An 18,047-nucleotide genomic window follows, 5' to 3' on the forward strand; every position below is an offset into this window, starting at 1 on the left:
GCCCTGCAAGGCATCTAAGTGGATGTGCGGCTTCTCCTGGGAGATGTCATGTGACTGCCTCTTGCTCAGAGTGCCACGGAAAGATCTGTTGGCTCTCCTCGCTGCACCCAAGGGTTCTAGAGCCAAAGGGAGACAGAGGTGCAGCAGTCTGATCCGCCAGTGGGCCACCACTGAATACCTTGGCAGCACCGCCCAGAGGAGCCCGTTGGGCCATGTGCAGCATCTGGAATCTGTAGTTTTTAATTAACTTTATGACTGTTTAGCATCATTATAGCATGTATGGGATTGCTGTATTATGCTGGCATCTAATCTATTTGGCATGGTGACCACTCCAGAAGCATCCGAGCAGGCAGAGGAATTTCCTGATGCTGTACCTTTTGCTATAATGAACACACATAAAACTAGTGTTCTCGTGTGCACTGCATGTAAGTGAGCAGCCTGTGTTTAAAAGCCTGTCTTACCCTTCCCCTTTCCTTCCTTGTTTTAGTTGCCATGTGTGTGGATTTGAGACGGAGCTCAATGTCCAGTTTGTAAGCCACATGTCCCTCCACGTGGACAAGGAACAGTGGATGTTTTCCATTTGCTGCACGGCCTGTGACTTTGTAACCATGGAGGAAGCAGAGATAAAGAATCACATTGGCACCAAGCACACAGGTGACCGTCCCTGTCCTTTTCTGTCCCCTGCACCCCACTGGCATGCACGTGGCAGAAGTGTTCTCACTACTGTGAGACCTGAGTGTGTCCTGCACAGGAGTGGGGACTCTCCCAGAGCATCAGAGTCACATCACCCCTGTAGTCATAGTGTCATGGCCTAAGTAGACCTGGAGTTTGCTGCAGGAGCATAGATACTGCTGAGACCCACAAGCTGCATGCTTGGTCCTCCCCTGGTCCTGGCCATCGTCACCACACCTAATGGTCACTAAACTCTTCTGCCCGGGCTTGTGCTTTGCCTGCTCATCTCTGCCAACAGTAACCTGCTAATGTGAATTTGAGAGACTATGGGATGGGGTGTCCCATACAAGGTCAATGACAGGATGTGGATTCTGAACCTCATCCCAGAACAGGGCTTGCTTTACATCCTACAGTCTGTTCTGTTCTGACCACCTTCAGGACACTTGGCAGGGCCTTGAACCTTCTGTTTTGCTGCACCAGGGCACTGTACCCTGAATTCTGTAGGCTCCACAATGACTACCATCTTCTGAAACCATGCTGACAAGGCCTGGCCAGTGCTCGCCCTTCGTGGAGAGCCTGTCACGCTGGTTAGCCTCTTCCGTTAATGTTAGCACTTTGACCTCACCTCACAATTACACCCTCAAAAGTGATGCTTACGGACGACACCAGCATGAAGTCATTAAGCGAGATTGAGAGGGACTGCCCTCTACTCCCACCGCCACCCCCATTTACGGTGCTTACAAATTAAGAGCCGATGTTGCTAACTGCCGGTCCTGGGCGTGGGGTCAGCCCATCACATCGCTGCCTCTCAAAGGACCCAGGAAGGGGAATCTCCCTGACAGTTGTGCTGACGATGTGCATGGCCGAGAAGGATCTGTTTCTCTGACCATTGGATTGCTGGTGCCAATAGCAAAAAAAAAAAAAAGGTCTATTTTTGTCAGTAAGTTGAGCAGCAGTGACTTGGAGTCCACAGAGGTATTATGCTGAGTGTGAAGGTGCCATTTTTCAGTCAGGTATCTGACTGTAACTGTATTAGCACTGTGGGTGGGTAGGTGAGCTGGGAGACCCACAGGGAAGACAGATTCAGTTCGGCCTTCTGGAATGGCTAATGGAGGGAAAGGCAGTCTCACTCCAGCTCACACTGGCTTTGAGGTAGTTTTTCTCTTGTCTTTTCTGTTAAACCCTGACTCTGTCACCCTTTCCACTCCAGTGTGTCCCTGAAAGTCCCTTCACCCCTCTGCAGTCCTCTCCACCCCTCAGCTCAGGAAGAGGTTAACTTGGCATCCATGGAAACTTCCCATTCACGACTAACCAATGTCAACACACCTCCTCAGCACCACAGAATGCACAGGGTAGACACTGTTCCCTCTGAACTGACAAGGCAACCTGGGACACACAGCCTCACTTGTTAGGGCAGAAGCCACAAAGTGAAACGCTCTGAAGAAGTTTCTGGCTGCTATGGAAGGGGATGATAATGTTGTTTGTAAGTCTAGGTGCTGCAAGCTAGAGTTTCCATGCACCCAGGTGATGAACATTCCAGGCTCTCAGGCCTTCCGTTTTTATTTTATGAATTCTTAGACAGCTTCATACAAGGTATTTTGATCATATTCACCCACCCAAGTCCTCCGAGATCTCCTCTCCCCCCTCCCTACCCACCTCCCTGTGTGTCCTTGTTTTGACACAGCTCTCCATCCATAGGAACTTGAAAGTCCTGGTAGATGATACACAAGTGAACGGTCTTGGTTCAGTAAAACTGATTCATGAGAGCGGGATGCTAGCATGAGTCCACGGACTATCGCTTTCTGACCCCTATTAGAAGTTAACAGTTCGACAGTGAGAGTTTCCTGTTTACTACTGCTTTGAGAGGTTTGACTTTGGCCTGGTTCTACTCATCCCAATCTGTGTATTAATAATCTAGGTTATTATGAAGTTGTGTAAACCAATATTCATGACATGGAGTCCACTATGTACCTTCATGTTTATGCTGCTTTGTATCAGAACCCCACAAAGGCACACCTCCGAGTTCCCCTCGAGCCTTTGTTGGGTTTTCAGATTTCTCCTCACAAGTGGGCTCTAAGCCTGTCCTGTGGGGTTAAGTGCCAATACTTTCATTACTTTCCAAAGACACTTAAATAAGAGGAAGAAACGCATTTCCCTGTGCGCACTCAGCATCCAGCACTCCTCCTGGTGCGCTGGCGCCTCTGTCCACATCCGCTGCCCTGTGCCCTCTGTTTACAAGACGCACTTTAGTTTTTCTTAAATTCAAGTCTACAGGTGATAAGTTCTTTCATCTTCTTAAATGTCAACTTTGTTCGTTTGTCCTTGTCTTTATGATGTGTTTGCACTGGGTCCGGAGTTTGAGGTGGACAGTCTTTCGTTTCTCTGAAGATGTCGCTTTTCACAAGGATTGCTCCTGTGGGAAAGCTGGCTGTCTTTCTCACGGCTCTTCCACATAACGTGACTTTTTGCTTATGGCTGTTCCTGGGACTTTTCTCTCCTTTTTCTTTCTTTTCTTCTCTTTTACTTTATTTTAGACAGTATCTCACTGTGGAGTAGAAGCTGGCCTCGGTCCCTCTGTCTTCCTGACTCAGCCCCTTGAGTGCAAGACACAAGCGTGACATCACACAAGGCTCTGGGATTTTTTTTTCTTTGCTTGTTTTTATTGATGCAATTTAATGATGACATCCCCTGTGTCTCTTGATATGGATGTCTTCTTTTTCAGACATGGTCTCACTGTCAAGCTCAAACTGGCATCTGAGTGGCCAGGTGATAGGTGCATTCTTGGCTCTTCATGTTTCTTGTCCTTGGCATTCATTGAGCTTCTCAGATACTGAGCCTTATGGTTTTCCACAAGTTAGAAACATTTTGATTATCTCAAAAAATTGTCGGCGATGTGGTGGCCTTAAATCCCAGAACTTGGGAGGCAGAGGCAGGCAGATCTCTGAATTCAAGTCCAGCCTGGTCTACACAGTAAGTTCCAGGACAGCCAGGGCTACACTTAAAAAAAAAAAATTGATATTAGTTGGACATGGTGGCACATGTCTTTAATCCTAGCACTTTGAAGGCAGAAGCAGGCAGAGCTCTGTGAGTTCGAGGTCAGCCTGAGGTACATAGTGAGTTCCAGGACAGCCAGCGTTACATAGAGAGACCCCATCTCAAAGAAACAAAAGTTAAGTTATGCCCTGGCCAACTAATCAGGACCTCAGTTAGTCTCATATAAAATTGCCTAGAGCATCTCACAGTGCCAGGATGTTCTTTTCATTTGGGAGGGTTCTTTGCTCTGCTCCATTTCAGATCTTTCCTGTAGCTGTTACTTAAGGTTTACTGATTGTCTTAGTAAGGGTTTCTGTTGCTGTGATGAAACACCATGACCAAAAAGGAAGTTGAGGAGGAAAGGGCTTATTTGGCTTACACTTCCACAGCACGTTCATCATTGGAAGAAGTAAGAACAGGAACTCACACAGGACAGGAGCCTAGAGGCAGAAGCTGATGCAGAGACAATGGAGGGGTGCTGCTTACTGACTTGCTCCTCATGGCGTGCTCAGCCTGCTTTCTTAAAGACCCAGGACCACCAGCCCAAGGGTGGCACCAACCACAACGGGCTGGGCCCTCCCCATCAATTATTAATTATGAAAATGCCCTACAGGCCTGCCTAGAGCCCTGTCTTATGAAGCCATTTTCTTAATAGGTGTTCCCTCCTCTCAGATGACTTTACCTGTGTCAGGTGACATAAAACTCTTCAGCACACTGATCTTCCTCCTACTGTGTAACCTCAGGTGATGTATGGCCTGTCTGTAGAAGTACTATTTGGACCTCCACATATCTTCTACGTGTCTGCCTAACTTTTTGGACATTTGAAATATAATTATAATGTCCTCTACTAAAAATGCTAAAACTCTGACTGTTCTGGGTTAGATTTGGTTGGTTGATTTCCCTCCCCATTTGAGCTGGTTTTTCTTGTTTCTTTGCATATCTGATAATCTTTGTTTAGAAAGCAAACACTGTGACTTTACCGTGCTGGCTGTTCAGTTGTGTATCTTTTGTTCCTGTTAGCACTGATGACCTTTATTTAGGACTTAGGTACTTGGAAGCCTTGATATTTCAGGTTCTTTCTTCTGTGATTTGTTAGACAGGTATGGATCATCTACTTGGACTAATTATTGCCCCTTTTTTAGAAGTCCGTCCTCAGTGTCCCACCTAGTGCCGGTAAATTGTGTATTGTTTTGACCCTTGCTGGGAACAGCGCTGGGATCAGCCCTGTGTGAGTGCCAGGCATTGACCTCACTGTTCTCAGGTGACTTCCCCCTCCGGCATGGGTGGTTGCTCACCCCTGCTCTGACCCACGTCCTCCTGACCTCTGTAGGCCTCTGGGTTCTTGCTCTTTGTTGACACCGTGTTTCAGGGTCTGTCCATTTTGACCTCCCCAGGCCCCTGGCTGTGTCTCTCTCTAGGGGAGTCCATCAGGCTCCTCCTGTGTCCTTCTTCCTGCCCTGCAACCTGAGATATAGCTTAGGGCAGGAAGCCAAGCAATTGTGGTCTTGCCTCCTTGTCCTGTCTCTCAGAGGCTAACCTCTCACTGCCTCATGTCCAGTGTGGGAAAAGTGGTTGTTTGATAGATTCTGGTTTTTAGCTGTTGCAGTAGCAGTATAGATGGGAAGCACTGGCTGGAGTCTCGTGAGACTAGGTTTTAATGGCTTGCTGACCTCTTTATGCCTGGCGTGGAAGGAGAGCCGGATGTGTGCTGATGAATGTGAACAAGGTAGACTGACTCACACTTCTGCACCTGGTACAGCGATCTCATATGACCTCTGTGAAGCAGGAGTGGTGTTAGTGCCTGGGAGAGGTGTAGTGGTGTCCACACTGTGGGGTGACAGAGCCCCCAAGCATGCTAAGTCCTCTCTGATGCTGAGCTACAGCCCCATACCGAGGAAGTTTGTGAGTAGAAACTGAGACAAGCATTTAAAACATAACGGAGACCCTGGGACTCTGTGTGACCCATCTTGGCTACTACTGTCATATTGTCCTTGTTGTAAGACCCGCATCAGTGCCCACACACATATCTGGCCCAACATTCCACACATGCCCTCACCATGGCTGCACAGAACCAGGTTCCCAGTGGGTGCCCTGGGGGCACCGGAAATAATGAGCTCCTAGCTGTTGGTGACAGCTGCCTCACCTGCCATCATTCTAAGGGGTTCCGCCCCTCCGTACCAGACCTGGCTTGTTTCATTTTCCAGGGGACGACAGGAAGACCCCCAGTGAATCCAACAGTCCCTCCTCATCCTCGCTGTCGACTCTGAGTGATTCGGCCAATGGCAAAGATGACTCAGACGGCTCCCAGAGAAGCAAGAGTGGGAACAACGTGCTGGTCATCTCCGTGGTGCCCGGGAGCCAGCCCTCCCTGAACAGCGAGGAGAAGCCAGAGAAAGGTGAGGGGAGAGGTGCCCACTCTAGGGCGACCTAGTCCCGAGAACTAACTTTGAAGAGGAAAACAGCCTGCAGTGTGGTGCTCACTACTAAAACGGGGCCTTTGCCTTGGCTTGGTCTGTGCTCGGATATGGGATGGGAAGACGGGGAGGGGACAGGACACACTGAAGCTGGACATTCAACCGTTTCTAGTGCAGTGATGTGGGGCATGGTGCCCAGAAAGCTGTATGTGTTACAAGACGCGGGGTTGGGAGGAAGGGGAGTTCTCCCGCGACTCCCTGCCTGTCTCTCCCCACACACTCCTACACCAAGCTTCGGTCCTTTCAGGGTTCGAATGCATTTTTTGCAACTTTGTCTGCAAGACGAAGAATATGTTTGAGCGGCATCTGCAGATCCACCTCATCACCCGGATGTTTGAGTGTGACGTGTGCCACAAGTTCATGAAGACCCCCGAGCAGCTGCTGGAGCATAAGAAATGCCACACTGTCCCCACCGGTGGGCTCAAGTAAGGAAAGCAAGTACAGAATCTTTTATTGAGTTGTTATTAAACACCCCTTTCCCCTGTCCTACCCTAACCCCTATGAAGGTTTTGGGGGGTCACAGAGTGGGGGAGCTTGGTATGGGGGAGTTAGAAAGATCTGCTGCCTCTGGCTGGATGGGGTTCCCGCTGTCCGCAAGGTAGTCAACCGACATCAGCAGGAGAGGCCACTTCACAAGTACCCAGGCTCGTGGCAAGGGCAATGCCATGCATCAGCACAGCGTGAAGGCCTCGGCTCGTACTGCGGTGCTGGGCTCGTCTTCACACTGGAATTAATGGGTTCCAGGCTAGCGTCCCCAGGTAGCCATCGTTTTACAAGCTGTCACTGCAAGTTCCTGTGTTCGCTGTTTAGATGGCCTGACGTGTTCAGCGTTTAAGTCAGTCCTGTAGGCACCCCGGCCCCCAAAGTAGAATCTTGATGGTTTGATCAGACAAGAGGCAACGGTGTTCGTGGAAACATCAAGTGCCTTGTGTCTTCCTGCAGATGTGCTGACGCCTTCCCAAAAGATCGAGACAAAGAGCATCATCCTTAAGCAGTATTTGCAACGAGGCCCTGGCCTCAAGTGAGCCCCATCATCTATTACCAAGCATACTATATGGGACTAGCCTGACCATAGACGCCAAAGGGCACATGAAGAATAAAATATCATTCCCACCTTAGGAAATGAATGTCCCAGCACTACCAGAATTTAATCTTCCAGTGATTCTGGAAGCAGAGTCCCAAATCACAAGGCATTTTGGATGTAGTAAAGAGATGAGCATAAAATCATTGGGGACAGAAAGACACAATTGTCCAGGCATTTTCATCTAGAAATCACCGTGTAGGTAAAAGAATGGGGAAAACACTTTTTCTTTATTTTCTTAATATAAGCAGGGGGGCGGTCTTTCATTTTAAAACATTTTATCCTTGAAACAACCTCAGAGAGGTGCCATGCCTCCTGAACGGGTAAGAGTTGGAGAGCCCAGAGGGACCTGGGGCAGAGTGATGGGGGCGGAGTGGGGCTGGCTGGTCAGGGCACCCTCTGCAAAAACACACAAGCGTTGGGGTGCAGCATGTGCTGCTGATGCCGGTCCGTCCTGCTCCACCCTTCGGGGTGTAGGTGGGAGGGTGGGAGGGAAGGGCTGGTCGTAACCCATTCAGCTAGGATGGGAAATGCCTGGCAGAAGCTCAGCTGGGAATTTGATTTGGCTTAATCCCACTGTCCCTTTATCGAGATTTGTGTACTCTTTATTAAAAGGCGGAACTCTGCCTTCTGTGGACAGAGTAGTATCATTACCTTCCGGTAGCTCAGTCACACCCACGCCATGTGCGACCTTGCATCTCACTTTTGGAGACCCCAAGCAGGTCTGAGCCTCTGACTCACTGGGGACACACTGCACGATGACCTCAATGCTTTACTGGGTCAGACACTTCCTGTTGGCGCTAACCATCCCCGTATGATAGTTTATGTTTTAGGACAACCAAGTAGAAGAATACTTTGAAAAAAAATTGATAATGCCTTCTGGCTATACAGTGAGTTTTGTTTTGTTTGTTTCTTTTGCCATATCAGAGAATGAATTTGCCTGAGAAAGTGTCTTTAAGATAAATAATGGGAGCATGGAAAAGCCTGAGTGCTTTGCCTGAGCAGTGAAATACAGATTGAGCTGAGGGTCACAGAAACATCCTTAACACGAGACAGACCGCCGATGTCTAAATGCTTTTCTGTGATGGGACTGCTTGTACTCTATATCCTGTTCATAATGCAGATCAAATAAGATTATACTATTATTTTTCTTTTGCCGTAGCTCAGGACAGTGGTGAGTTTCAGACTCCTCTAGGTAAGGCCCAGCTTGGCGTAGGGGTTGTGTGTGCACTTGACCTGGGAATGGGCTTTTATATTTCTGTGCACTCTTCTGTGAGCTGAGGTTCCAGGGCTAACAGCGAGCTTGGTGCTCAGGAGGCAGTGCACGGTGCCCCTGACGGCTGGGGACTGCTGGGGACTGCTGAACACCTCTCCAACCCTCTGAGGACAGCCCCCTTCCGAGCCCTGCCCTGCAGGAGCGCAGTCCAAGCTGAGGCAGTCACTCAGGCATCTGCATTCTTTTTGGAAAGAGCACACATGCTACAGTTTTCCTCTACGTCACAGACTCAACCCCGGCAGCTCCGGCCGTGCAGCCCAGCAGCTTCTGTAAACATACGCTCCCCACTCCTCACAGCCCCTCTGACTGTGACAGAGCTGGTGGTAGGTGATCCATGATGGAAAGACTGCAGAGTCCAAGCCAGAGATAGATACCCAGGCCTTATGCTAGAGGAGACACCTAGAGCCCAGTCCGGTGCTGGAGCTGGGACTCCGCCCACCACGTTAAATCTACCCAATGCCCTGCAAAGATGCTCAGACCATGAGTCAGTATTCCCGAGTGCTCTTCTGAGCACCATAGAGAATGCAAAAGAAATCTCAAAAAAGTCCTACCCCAGGAGAATTCACCTTCCAGTTGGATCACTGGTATTTCTATGACATGATTATGTCCTAAGAATGTCTTCAAGCTCTGGAGAGCAATCCCTTTCCTCCTCATTCCTCATGAGTAGAGGGGCCGTTTGTGTGGGCTTCCTTCTCCCAGGCCCCTGCCACGGTCCTCACCTCCCATTCCTGAGGAAGATCTGGTGCTTTAGGAGAGGACATGCATGTTGGTGCACACACGCACACCACACTGCCACACAGAGGGACACACACAGGCCTTCTCATCCTAACACCCCGTAATAAGCACGACTCTGGCTCCACCTTTCTGTTTGCTGGAGGGAGCTCTCCCCTGTAAGCTGTTCTTCAAAGCCTCCTAGCCTTTCTGCGTGTGCTTGGTGTGGTGCATGAAAAGTCGGTTCTTTGTGTCGCTCCCATCCAGAGGGGAGGTCAGGAAGCCCAGGCTTCTGCCATGTCCAGTGGGGGAGGTGGGGGTGGGGAGGGAGAGGGCCCCAGGGGCTGGGAGGGGGCAGGATTCTCTGCTCCTTTGTGAGGGCCGGCCTCGGCTGTTGCAGCCTGGAGCCCCCACAGCAGCTAAGTGGACCACCCAGAGCTCCCTGTTGACCTGGACTGCACTGTCGGCAGTGAAGCCAAGCCAAGCCGCCTGAGAGGTGGCAGGGCTGACCCGGGGCAGGCTGGGGAGGAGGGGAGATGTGGGGTTGCCCTTGGGCCCTCCCTGCTGACCCTCCCCTGCATTGCTTCCCCCGGCAGGTGCCCGTTCTGCATTTACTCCACCAACCGCCCTGCTGCCATGGAGTGCCACCTCAAGACCCACTACAAGATGGAGTACAAGTGCCGGATCTGCCAGACAGTGAAGACCAACCAGCTGGAGCTGGAGACGCACACCCGCGAGCATCGCCTGGGCAACCACTACAAGTGTGACCAGTGCGGCTACCTGTCTAAGACGGCCAACAAGCTCATCGAGCATGTGCGTGTGCACACCGGGGAGCGGCCCTTCCACTGTGACCAGTGCAGCTATAGCTGCAAGCGCAAGGACAATCTCAATCTGCACAAGAAGCTGAAGCATGCCCCCCGCCAGACCTTCAGCTGCGGAGAGTGCCTGTTCAAGACCACACACCCCTTTGTCTTCAGCCGCCATGTGAAGAAGCACCAGAGTGGAGACAGCCCCGAGGAGGACAAGAAAGGCCTGAGTCCAGCCTCCAGAGAGCCAGCTGGCCCTGGAGCCCCACTCCTGGTTGTGGGGGGTGGCCGGAGTCTCTTGTCCCCTCTGTCAGTCATGTCAGCCTCGCAGGCTCTGCAGACCGTGGCCTTGTCAGCAGCCCACGGCAGCAGCTCGGAGCCCAACCTGGCACTCAAGGCCTTGGCCTTCAACGGCTCCCCGCTGCGTCTTGACAAATACCGGAACTCGGATTTTGCCCATCTCATTCCCTTAACAATGTTGTACCCCAAGAGCCACCTGGATCTCACATTCCACCCTCCCCGACCTCAGACTGCGCCTCCCAGCATCCCCTCACCCAAACACTCCTTCCTTGCCTATCTTGGACTAAGAGAAAGAGCAGAGACTGTCTGAGGACAGCCACGTTCTGTACCAAAAACCAAGAGACAGACAAGAAAAGACAAAAACCCACAAAACTTAAACACAACCCCAGCAGGTGTATGTTGCTGCAAAACCTACAGGCCCCAGGGGTCTGGACCATGTGTACTGTATATCTTAGTAAGGAGTAGAAAATTGGCTCTGTATGTATACCTATTGCATTGACTTGAAAGCTGCTTTAGCCAATCTTCAGAGAGGTGTTGCTGCCCACTTCTACCTTCAGAGGCATGCCTCCCCAGCCATGACTCCCACTCTCAGCCCTCCTGAGTACTTCTCTCTGAAAGGAATTTTGTCATGTTAAACCCTAACGAGAGTGTCCTTAATAGCAATCAGCACTTGGAGACTTCTCCACTGGTACATTGGGTTTCTGTTGGGTGACTGGGGTGTTGTGGACATTTGTGGATTGGGAAAGAGAAAGTGTGTGTGTGTGTGTGTGTGTGTGTGTGTGTGTGTGTGTGTGTGTGTGTATGTGTGTGTGTGTGGTATGGTGTGTGTGTATGGTGTGTGCCATGACATTTCTATTGCACATTCTTTTTGTACCGACCTCTTTGACAGTGATGAACATTCTTTCTCTCCCTTCTGGATTGTTCATCCACTACAGTCTCCCCACCTCCTTCTCGGCCTTTCTCTCCTTAGTTTATGGCTACAGAGTGGTAGGGCCTGGTGCTTAGTGGATGAAGATCTGCAGGGTGCCGGGATATTCCCAGGCTCGAAGCCTGGAGCTCACATCTCCACTAAGAAAGATGGAGAGAGCCAGGTAACAGTTCTGTTAAGGAATGTCTCACAGCTCCGCAGCTGACATCACAAAACTTGGGTGTTCTGTGTGTGTGCCCACATGGAGACAAGGTCTTTGGTGAATGCACACACACACACACACACATACACACACAGACAGGGAGAGGGAATGCATCCTTTTTAAAGGGCAGAATATATATGTGTGTGTGATGTATTGATTCAGTTGCTATCATTGTTTGCAGGAAAAAAAAAATTGTATGAGTGGAAATTTTTGTGGTTGATAAATGCAGCCGAGGAGATTAAAGGGGTTTGGATCGATTCTGGGTGTAAATGCTCAGACTAAAAAGAAACGGCAGCTTTGCACAGGGCGTGGGCCTCGCACTAGTTTTGTTTCTCATTGGGGGAAAAGGAATAAGTACAAGAAAAGGAAGGAATCGTACCTTTTTTATGGAAGGAGTAGACTGTATGTTTGAGATTTTAGCCACGACCTCTTTGACGTATAAGGAAGGGCACAACAGAAGGTGCTGTTAGTCCTGTGCCTCACTGACGCCCCAGGAGCCCCCCCGTGGGCAGAGCCTCTGGCTGGAGTGTAACCTCCATGTATTAGTGACCCCATATCCGTTCTGTTAACGCCTAGTAGATGTAGCCCTGCTAGGAGGCTGACTTTATACTTATTTAAAGCTCTTATTTTACGGTCATTAAAATGGCAGTGTATCGCAGCACTTTATTGCAGCAGGAAGCAGGTGTGAATTGGTTGCATAGCCCTTTGCTTATCTTAAAAAGTAACGGATGATTTAAAAAGGAAAAGAAAATCTCTGGCTGAATATGTTCACTGCTTGTATTTGTAAGACAGCAGAATTTCCAGTATGCAACAGGTTGAAAGAGCGGGAAGAAATGTGCTTTGTATGAAAATGAGAAGTTTGGAATCTGAAAGTTTCTCTGTTATTTATCGGAGGAAGAACTGGTGTCCAGGAGGAATGCTTTCTCACTGTTGCTCTTTTCCCTCACTGTAGTATCCTCGGTGGGACAGTGCCCACTTTCCTTGTTCCTTACTTTAACTAGGGGGAATAAAAGCATCCTGATCTCTTCCTGTAGGCGGGATTGCTTCACTGATTAGTGCAGTTGGACAGAAAGCCAGAAGACTGTACATCTCCACAGCATTGGCTCCCCATCCCCTCTCAGCCTCCCTCTCGAAAACCTAGCAGGTCTCTTTCCCTCCCCGCCCCGTCGTCCAGCCATAGGTGAGGAGCCTGATTAGGACCCTGGCAAAACAAGTTTACACTACGGAGATTTCCACAAAGGCAAGGAGACCAACCAGCTAGCCCAGGAAGGCCCCAGAGCCTCAGTCGATCTCCTGCGTAGACCTTTGCTCTTGGCCTTGTGTGAAACGTCGTTCAACTCGCCATGTCGCTATCTCGGTAAAAGACACTCTAGACACTTCTGGACAATATGCCCCCAAGGTCACTGGGTTTATGGGTGGGTTTGTTGTTTTTTTATTTGCTTTTGTTTTTTGTTTTAAAGTCATGTTTTTATCCCCATTTAATGGAGAATGTGCCACTTGGCTAATAAATGTGTTTTCAAAACTTTAGGTTCAGTGACAACAGTACAGGGCCACAGGGGTCCCCCGGAGTGGGCAGAAAGGTGACTCCCACAGAAGCACCCACAGGTTAAGAACCTGAATAGGTGACCCTGAAAACGCGGACCCTGGGTTTTACAGCATGCCACTTGTGCAATAAGAGGTCTTCAGGTGGGAGCTTGGGAGAGCGGAAGGGGAGGTGGGTGGAGACGTTTCTGCTCAAATGCCATGCATTTCACTGCTTGCCACTGAACCTGTGTTTGAATGACTTAGTGATGCTTAATGTAATTGGGCAACTTTTTTAGCACTTTGGAAAGAGTCATCAATCTTTCTGGTAAATTATAAAGTTTTCTGAGTGAGAAAACGTGTGTTTGCAGTTTGTTTGACTTTTTATATTATTGTTGTTATTAATAAAGAAGAAAATCTACAGCATTTTTCAGAATCCACCTAGATAAAATGTGCCCCTGAATCTGGCTTGCTGATTGATACCCAGGGAAGGATGTATTCCGTAGATATCCTTCCCGTGAAAAACACTAACACCTTTGAGACACTCGCCTAGCAGCTGACTTCAGTTCGGTTTTCACTCTGCATCCTCCCATGGAAGCTGGCCTGGTTTTCCACGGAGTGATGCAGTTAGGGTCCCTCAGCACTTTCCTCTCCTTTTTTTTAAACTCCTCATATTATGTTCAGATGATCATGCTGTCAAGGTTTGTGTACACGACTGAGATTTGTATTGTATAAAGCTTTTGCATTCAAGGCTGTACAGGGTCATTTTGACAGTAACTGGTATTCTCCTTTGCATCTTACGTTGCATTGCCGATTTCTAGTGTATCCAGTTTGGAAGTATAATAACTCTAATTAAAAAAAGGTTGGCTATACTCTGGCTTCTTTTTCTTTCTTGGTTGCCATCCTTGACTGCTTGTGAAGCCTCCGAGTTTGGTTCATCTTTCTTTGTCCTGTGGTTTTCACTGTGTTCCAGGTTTCCTGAAATTCCTGTCCTAGGTGTAACTGTTGCAAAGTGCAGCGAATTTTGATCAGCTGGGCTTATAAACATGACTACTGGCAAGTCACTAACATCTATTAAGGCCGAGAGCATGACGTGTCTTGCAGGACCACAGCATCTGGCTCCTTCCTGGACGTTTTTTAGAAATGTTTCCAAGTGTTCAGCATCTTTACTTAACCTTCTTCTGCCTGATGTCATCTTATTGACCTCATAGCCAAAGGGTTAACATGCAGATGAATCCATTTGTCTTAGTAAAGTTCAGCAAATAGGAGTTTTTAATGAGGGGGGAATAGTATATTCTTCAAGCTAAACATATTCTATACCAGAGCAAGGAGTCATGGTTTGTCAATCAAGGGAAAATGCCAGAGAAATTACCTAAGACCAAAAAACGGAGATGAAAATCTTAGTGACTAACGAAAATAATTTTTAAAATTCATTTTAAAGTTTCATCCATGAGACTTTCCTGTGAATCCATGGCAATTGATAAAAATATGTAAAACAGATGAGAATGTTTGGCCAGGCTCTCAACTTGCATGCTTATAAATATAATGTCCTTTGCTTATTTCAAAAAATTGTGAGCCGCTTTAATCTAACATTTAAAGTGATTCAATATATTCTTAAATTGTGGTACTGTAGAAGAAGCCATTGTGTAAATGAATCAGCCACTCATCATTTCTATCTTCATTTTTATTCAATAAGTACTTCTAAGTGAAGGCATATTCTTTTATGCGACCCACAGCTTTGTTTAGGGGTGCCTAGGCCTTTCTGAAAAATATTAAAATGAATAGACTCCTTGGTTAGCACTCCGAGCACTAGTGGCTTCCCATTTGGTGCACACGTTTTTTGTTTGTTTTCTTTTGTTCCTAGACACAGTAGTTATCATATCTGTTCCCTGTCATTGAGAACAGGCAGTAATGGACAGAAACCACTCGTCAGTTTGGAAATCATTTCCCTGAGATGAGTTTCCACTGAACGTAAGGAATGATCTGAGAACAGAGTTTTTCGAGACAGAAGACGTCTGCATTTATGGACTGGCCACCTCCAAGCCAGCCACCCTGCTGACATTTAATCATAGATACATAGAAGTGCCAAGCAATAAGTATCTTTTAAGCCTGGACTCATGGCCATGAGTTCTGGGTCTGTGGTTGATGGCTCACTTCATGCCTACCACCAAAGTATACCTGACCATTAATCAGAGGCTTTGGTCACTGGGGAATGGGGGAAATACTAAGGTTTGATGAACATGGGTAGCATGCTAGAATTCTACCGCAGTTCTGAGTGCTGACGGATAACATGATCAGCTTAAAGGGGGAGGCACCTCGTTAGACCTCTCCATGCTCTCAGTCGGTGGTGAGGACAGAGGGCCTGGAGGACTCAGAGCACACATAAGGAGAGGGTGGCCACCTCGGGTCTTCTGCTTCCAGCAGACAGAGAATGTCGAACTAAATCTTTCCCAAATGCAGCTTAGAGCTGGTGAGTGAAGTCCCATGGTAGAGGAGTACCCTGAGAAGTTCAGGCTTCATCTCAAAGGACCATCAATTCAAACATTCACGTCACTCTGCTGCCAACATTTTCAACTGCACTAAATCCCCTCAGCATAGAAGAGGGGGGCCTCCTCAAAGTGGAGTTTATTTTGTGAGCATCACCTTAATCAAGCAGGCAGAGGTCCTGGGTCTAGTGACATGTGGGGACCCCTGCTACCTAAAGAAGCCCATCCTCCCCTGTTCACAACCTGAGTGATCTCAAATTATCCATCAAGACCTCAGCTACTTCTTATGAAGTTATAGATCTCTCATTCATAATGCTTAGAGAGTTGGATCTGCAAACCGAACAGCACATCAGGTGCTTAGGTTGGTAGAAAATACAAAAGGAGGCAGAAAGCCAATGGCCGTATTCTCTTGGAATTCCTTTTTGAAATGACTAAGTAGTATTTAGTTCTCAGGTTTCAATAGACCAAGAGCAGAGAATCTACTTTAATTCCTATTTCAAAATAAATGCCCCTATGCCAGATGGGTTTCTCCCCATTTAGCAGGACCTGTCTGGTCATGAACAGCTTCTAACCAGGATAGACACTGCTGTGAAGCTGAGGCCTGGTTCAGCAAAAAAGGTGCAGTTATTACATAATGCTAAGCATCTCGGAAGAAGAGGTTGAGGGCTGGAAAGATGGTTCTGTGGCTAACGTGCTTGCCTGGCAAGTGTGAGGACCCAGGTTTGAATTCCCTGAACATAAAGTGGGTGTGATAATACATGCCTGTGATCTCAATCCTCCCACAGGAGGTGGAGACAAAAATCTCCAGAAGCAGGGGTCAGTTAGATTGGCATGTGCAGGAGAAGAGGAGGCCTTACCTCAAAACAAAAACCTATGCCCAAGGCTGCCCTCTGACTACTCCCCCTCCACACATACACACAAAAGAGGTTGAACTAGCTGCTAAGACCCCTCTTCATCCTAACATATTGCAAATAATAAAGCATGATTCTGTGGCTCTTTCTAAACAAGAAAAAGTCATTGCAAGACAGAATTCTTGCAAGGCAATCATAAAAAAAAGTATATCGGCACCTCTGTTCGCAAGCCACAGTGGGCTCAGGGATGAAAAAAATGACTAAAAATATTTTTCTACCCATTCCAGAGTTTGAGTTATCTGACATTGTTCTCTTTGAATTAAAGCTAAATCACCAGGCTTTGACTGCCTGAGTCACCGCGAGAGTGGCCTGGACATGCTTTACCAACCTGTGGTTACTTCGTCTGGCTAAATGAGTTAGAAAAAAGATACATGGGGTGTCAAGACCTTGCCCTGCCCACCTCCCTCCCTCTAACTCTGCCCGCCCCCCACTTCCCACCACCCTACTGCTCTGTCTCCTTCTGATGACGAATGGGGTAGCTGAGCTCCCTGCCAAGAGTGGTTCGTGTGTTTTCTTTAAGAGAATAAATGTCTTAGCATGTGTCATGAAAGTCATTTTAATTTTAGCATAATGAATTGCTAAATGTTATGATATGCCCACTTGCTCAAGACTCTCACTCCATGAACTGTAGGCACATTAGGAAAACTAGCTCGTAGACACATCCTATGTGCTTACAGGGAAGTGATATCACAATGTATGTACACATACCCAGCTAGGACCACATCGGTAAGGCTCTTTCCAAATCATCCCAGAAAGATGGGTTTCTCCAGATCCAAAGGAAGCCTAGAAAACCAGCACTCATTGTCTGGCTTCCATCTCGAATGGTTTTGGTTCTAATTGTAATTCCTAGTTAACAATCCATAGCTATTGCAGTGTGGGCTATACAGAGCAGGAAGCCACACATCTTCTTCTCACTTCCAAGCAGAATGTCTGCTAGAATGTTCTCCATGCAATGAGTCTGTCCAGAATACAGGTATAGCAGATATCGCCATCTACCTACCTACTGGCCTGCTAGCTGTCTTCTCTCTAGGTCTGTCTACCCACATATTTATCTGTTATCTATCGATCTAGCTATATCTATTAGCTTTTCTCTAGATCGACAGACCTGTTTATCTCTCCCTATTATCTGTCCCTATTACCTATCTGTAATTTAGCTTTATACAACTATATTTTCTGGATTCCAATAAAGCCCTGAGAAAAAGATTCCTGTGCAGTCATTTATTTTGGAAGCAATTCCAGGAACACAGGTGGGAAACTGGAAAGAGTGCAACAGGTTAAAAAAAAAAAGTCAATTTCAGTGTGCTGGTGCCAGCCATCCCCACGGACATCTAGAATACGAGCCCTCTGATGACCCTCACGAGGTTCGTGAGAATTGCCACAAGGGGTGGAAAGATTGGGTTCTAGTAACAACAGAGAGTTGTCACTCCTTCAACCATAAGCGATGGATTTGCCCATGACTAGGGATGGCGGAATGGGCCTCTGGGGGCAGGCACAGAGCCGACAGAGCAGGCCTGGAAAAAGCACATGATAAAGTCAGATTGTGACGCCATCGGTTACACCTGGCACAGGCCGCAGGAAAGCGAGCTTGTAGAGTGGAGAACAAGAGATGCCAGCAGAACTATTATTCTTGTCCCCGTGTTGCCAGC

The 18,047-nt window shown here is 48.0% G+C and overlaps 1 protein-coding gene and 1 long non-coding RNA gene across 3 annotated transcripts in view; one reads left to right on the forward strand and one right to left on the reverse strand.

The window, feature by feature from the left end:
* The window catches only part of Znf827 (zinc finger protein 827), a 177,641-nt gene extending 163,783 nt beyond the window's left edge, over positions 1-13,858 (forward strand). Inside the window, exons 11-15 of one of the 2 annotated variants that reach the window (XM_059264292.1) lie at positions 488-654; positions 5,910-6,101; positions 6,427-6,604; positions 8,423-8,455; positions 9,844-9,951. In XM_059264292.1, coding sequence (XP_059120275.1) covers positions 488-654; positions 5,910-6,101; positions 6,427-6,604; positions 8,423-8,438 — 553 coding nt within the window. In that variant the 3' untranslated portion in view covers positions 8,439-8,455; positions 9,844-9,951. Of the gene's footprint in view, positions 1-487; positions 655-5,909; positions 6,102-6,426; positions 6,605-8,422; positions 8,456-9,843 lie in introns of both variants that reach the window. The other variant, XM_059264291.1, reaches the window with a different exon arrangement.
* LOC131911886 (uncharacterized) lies at positions 6,601-11,470 on the reverse strand. The gene is made up of 2 exons (XR_009379453.1): positions 11,232-11,470; positions 6,601-7,133 (listed from the first exon to the last, which is right to left on the reverse strand). It is a non-coding gene; the product is annotated as an uncharacterized LOC131911886 (long non-coding RNA).
* Positions 13,859-18,047: the final 4,189 nt, after the last annotated feature.

The sequence above is a fragment of the Peromyscus eremicus genome, chromosome 5, assembly GCF_949786415.1.
Source record: "Peromyscus eremicus chromosome 5, PerEre_H2_v1, whole genome shotgun sequence".
Taxonomy (NCBI): Eukaryota; Metazoa; Chordata; class Mammalia; order Rodentia; family Cricetidae; genus Peromyscus; species Peromyscus eremicus.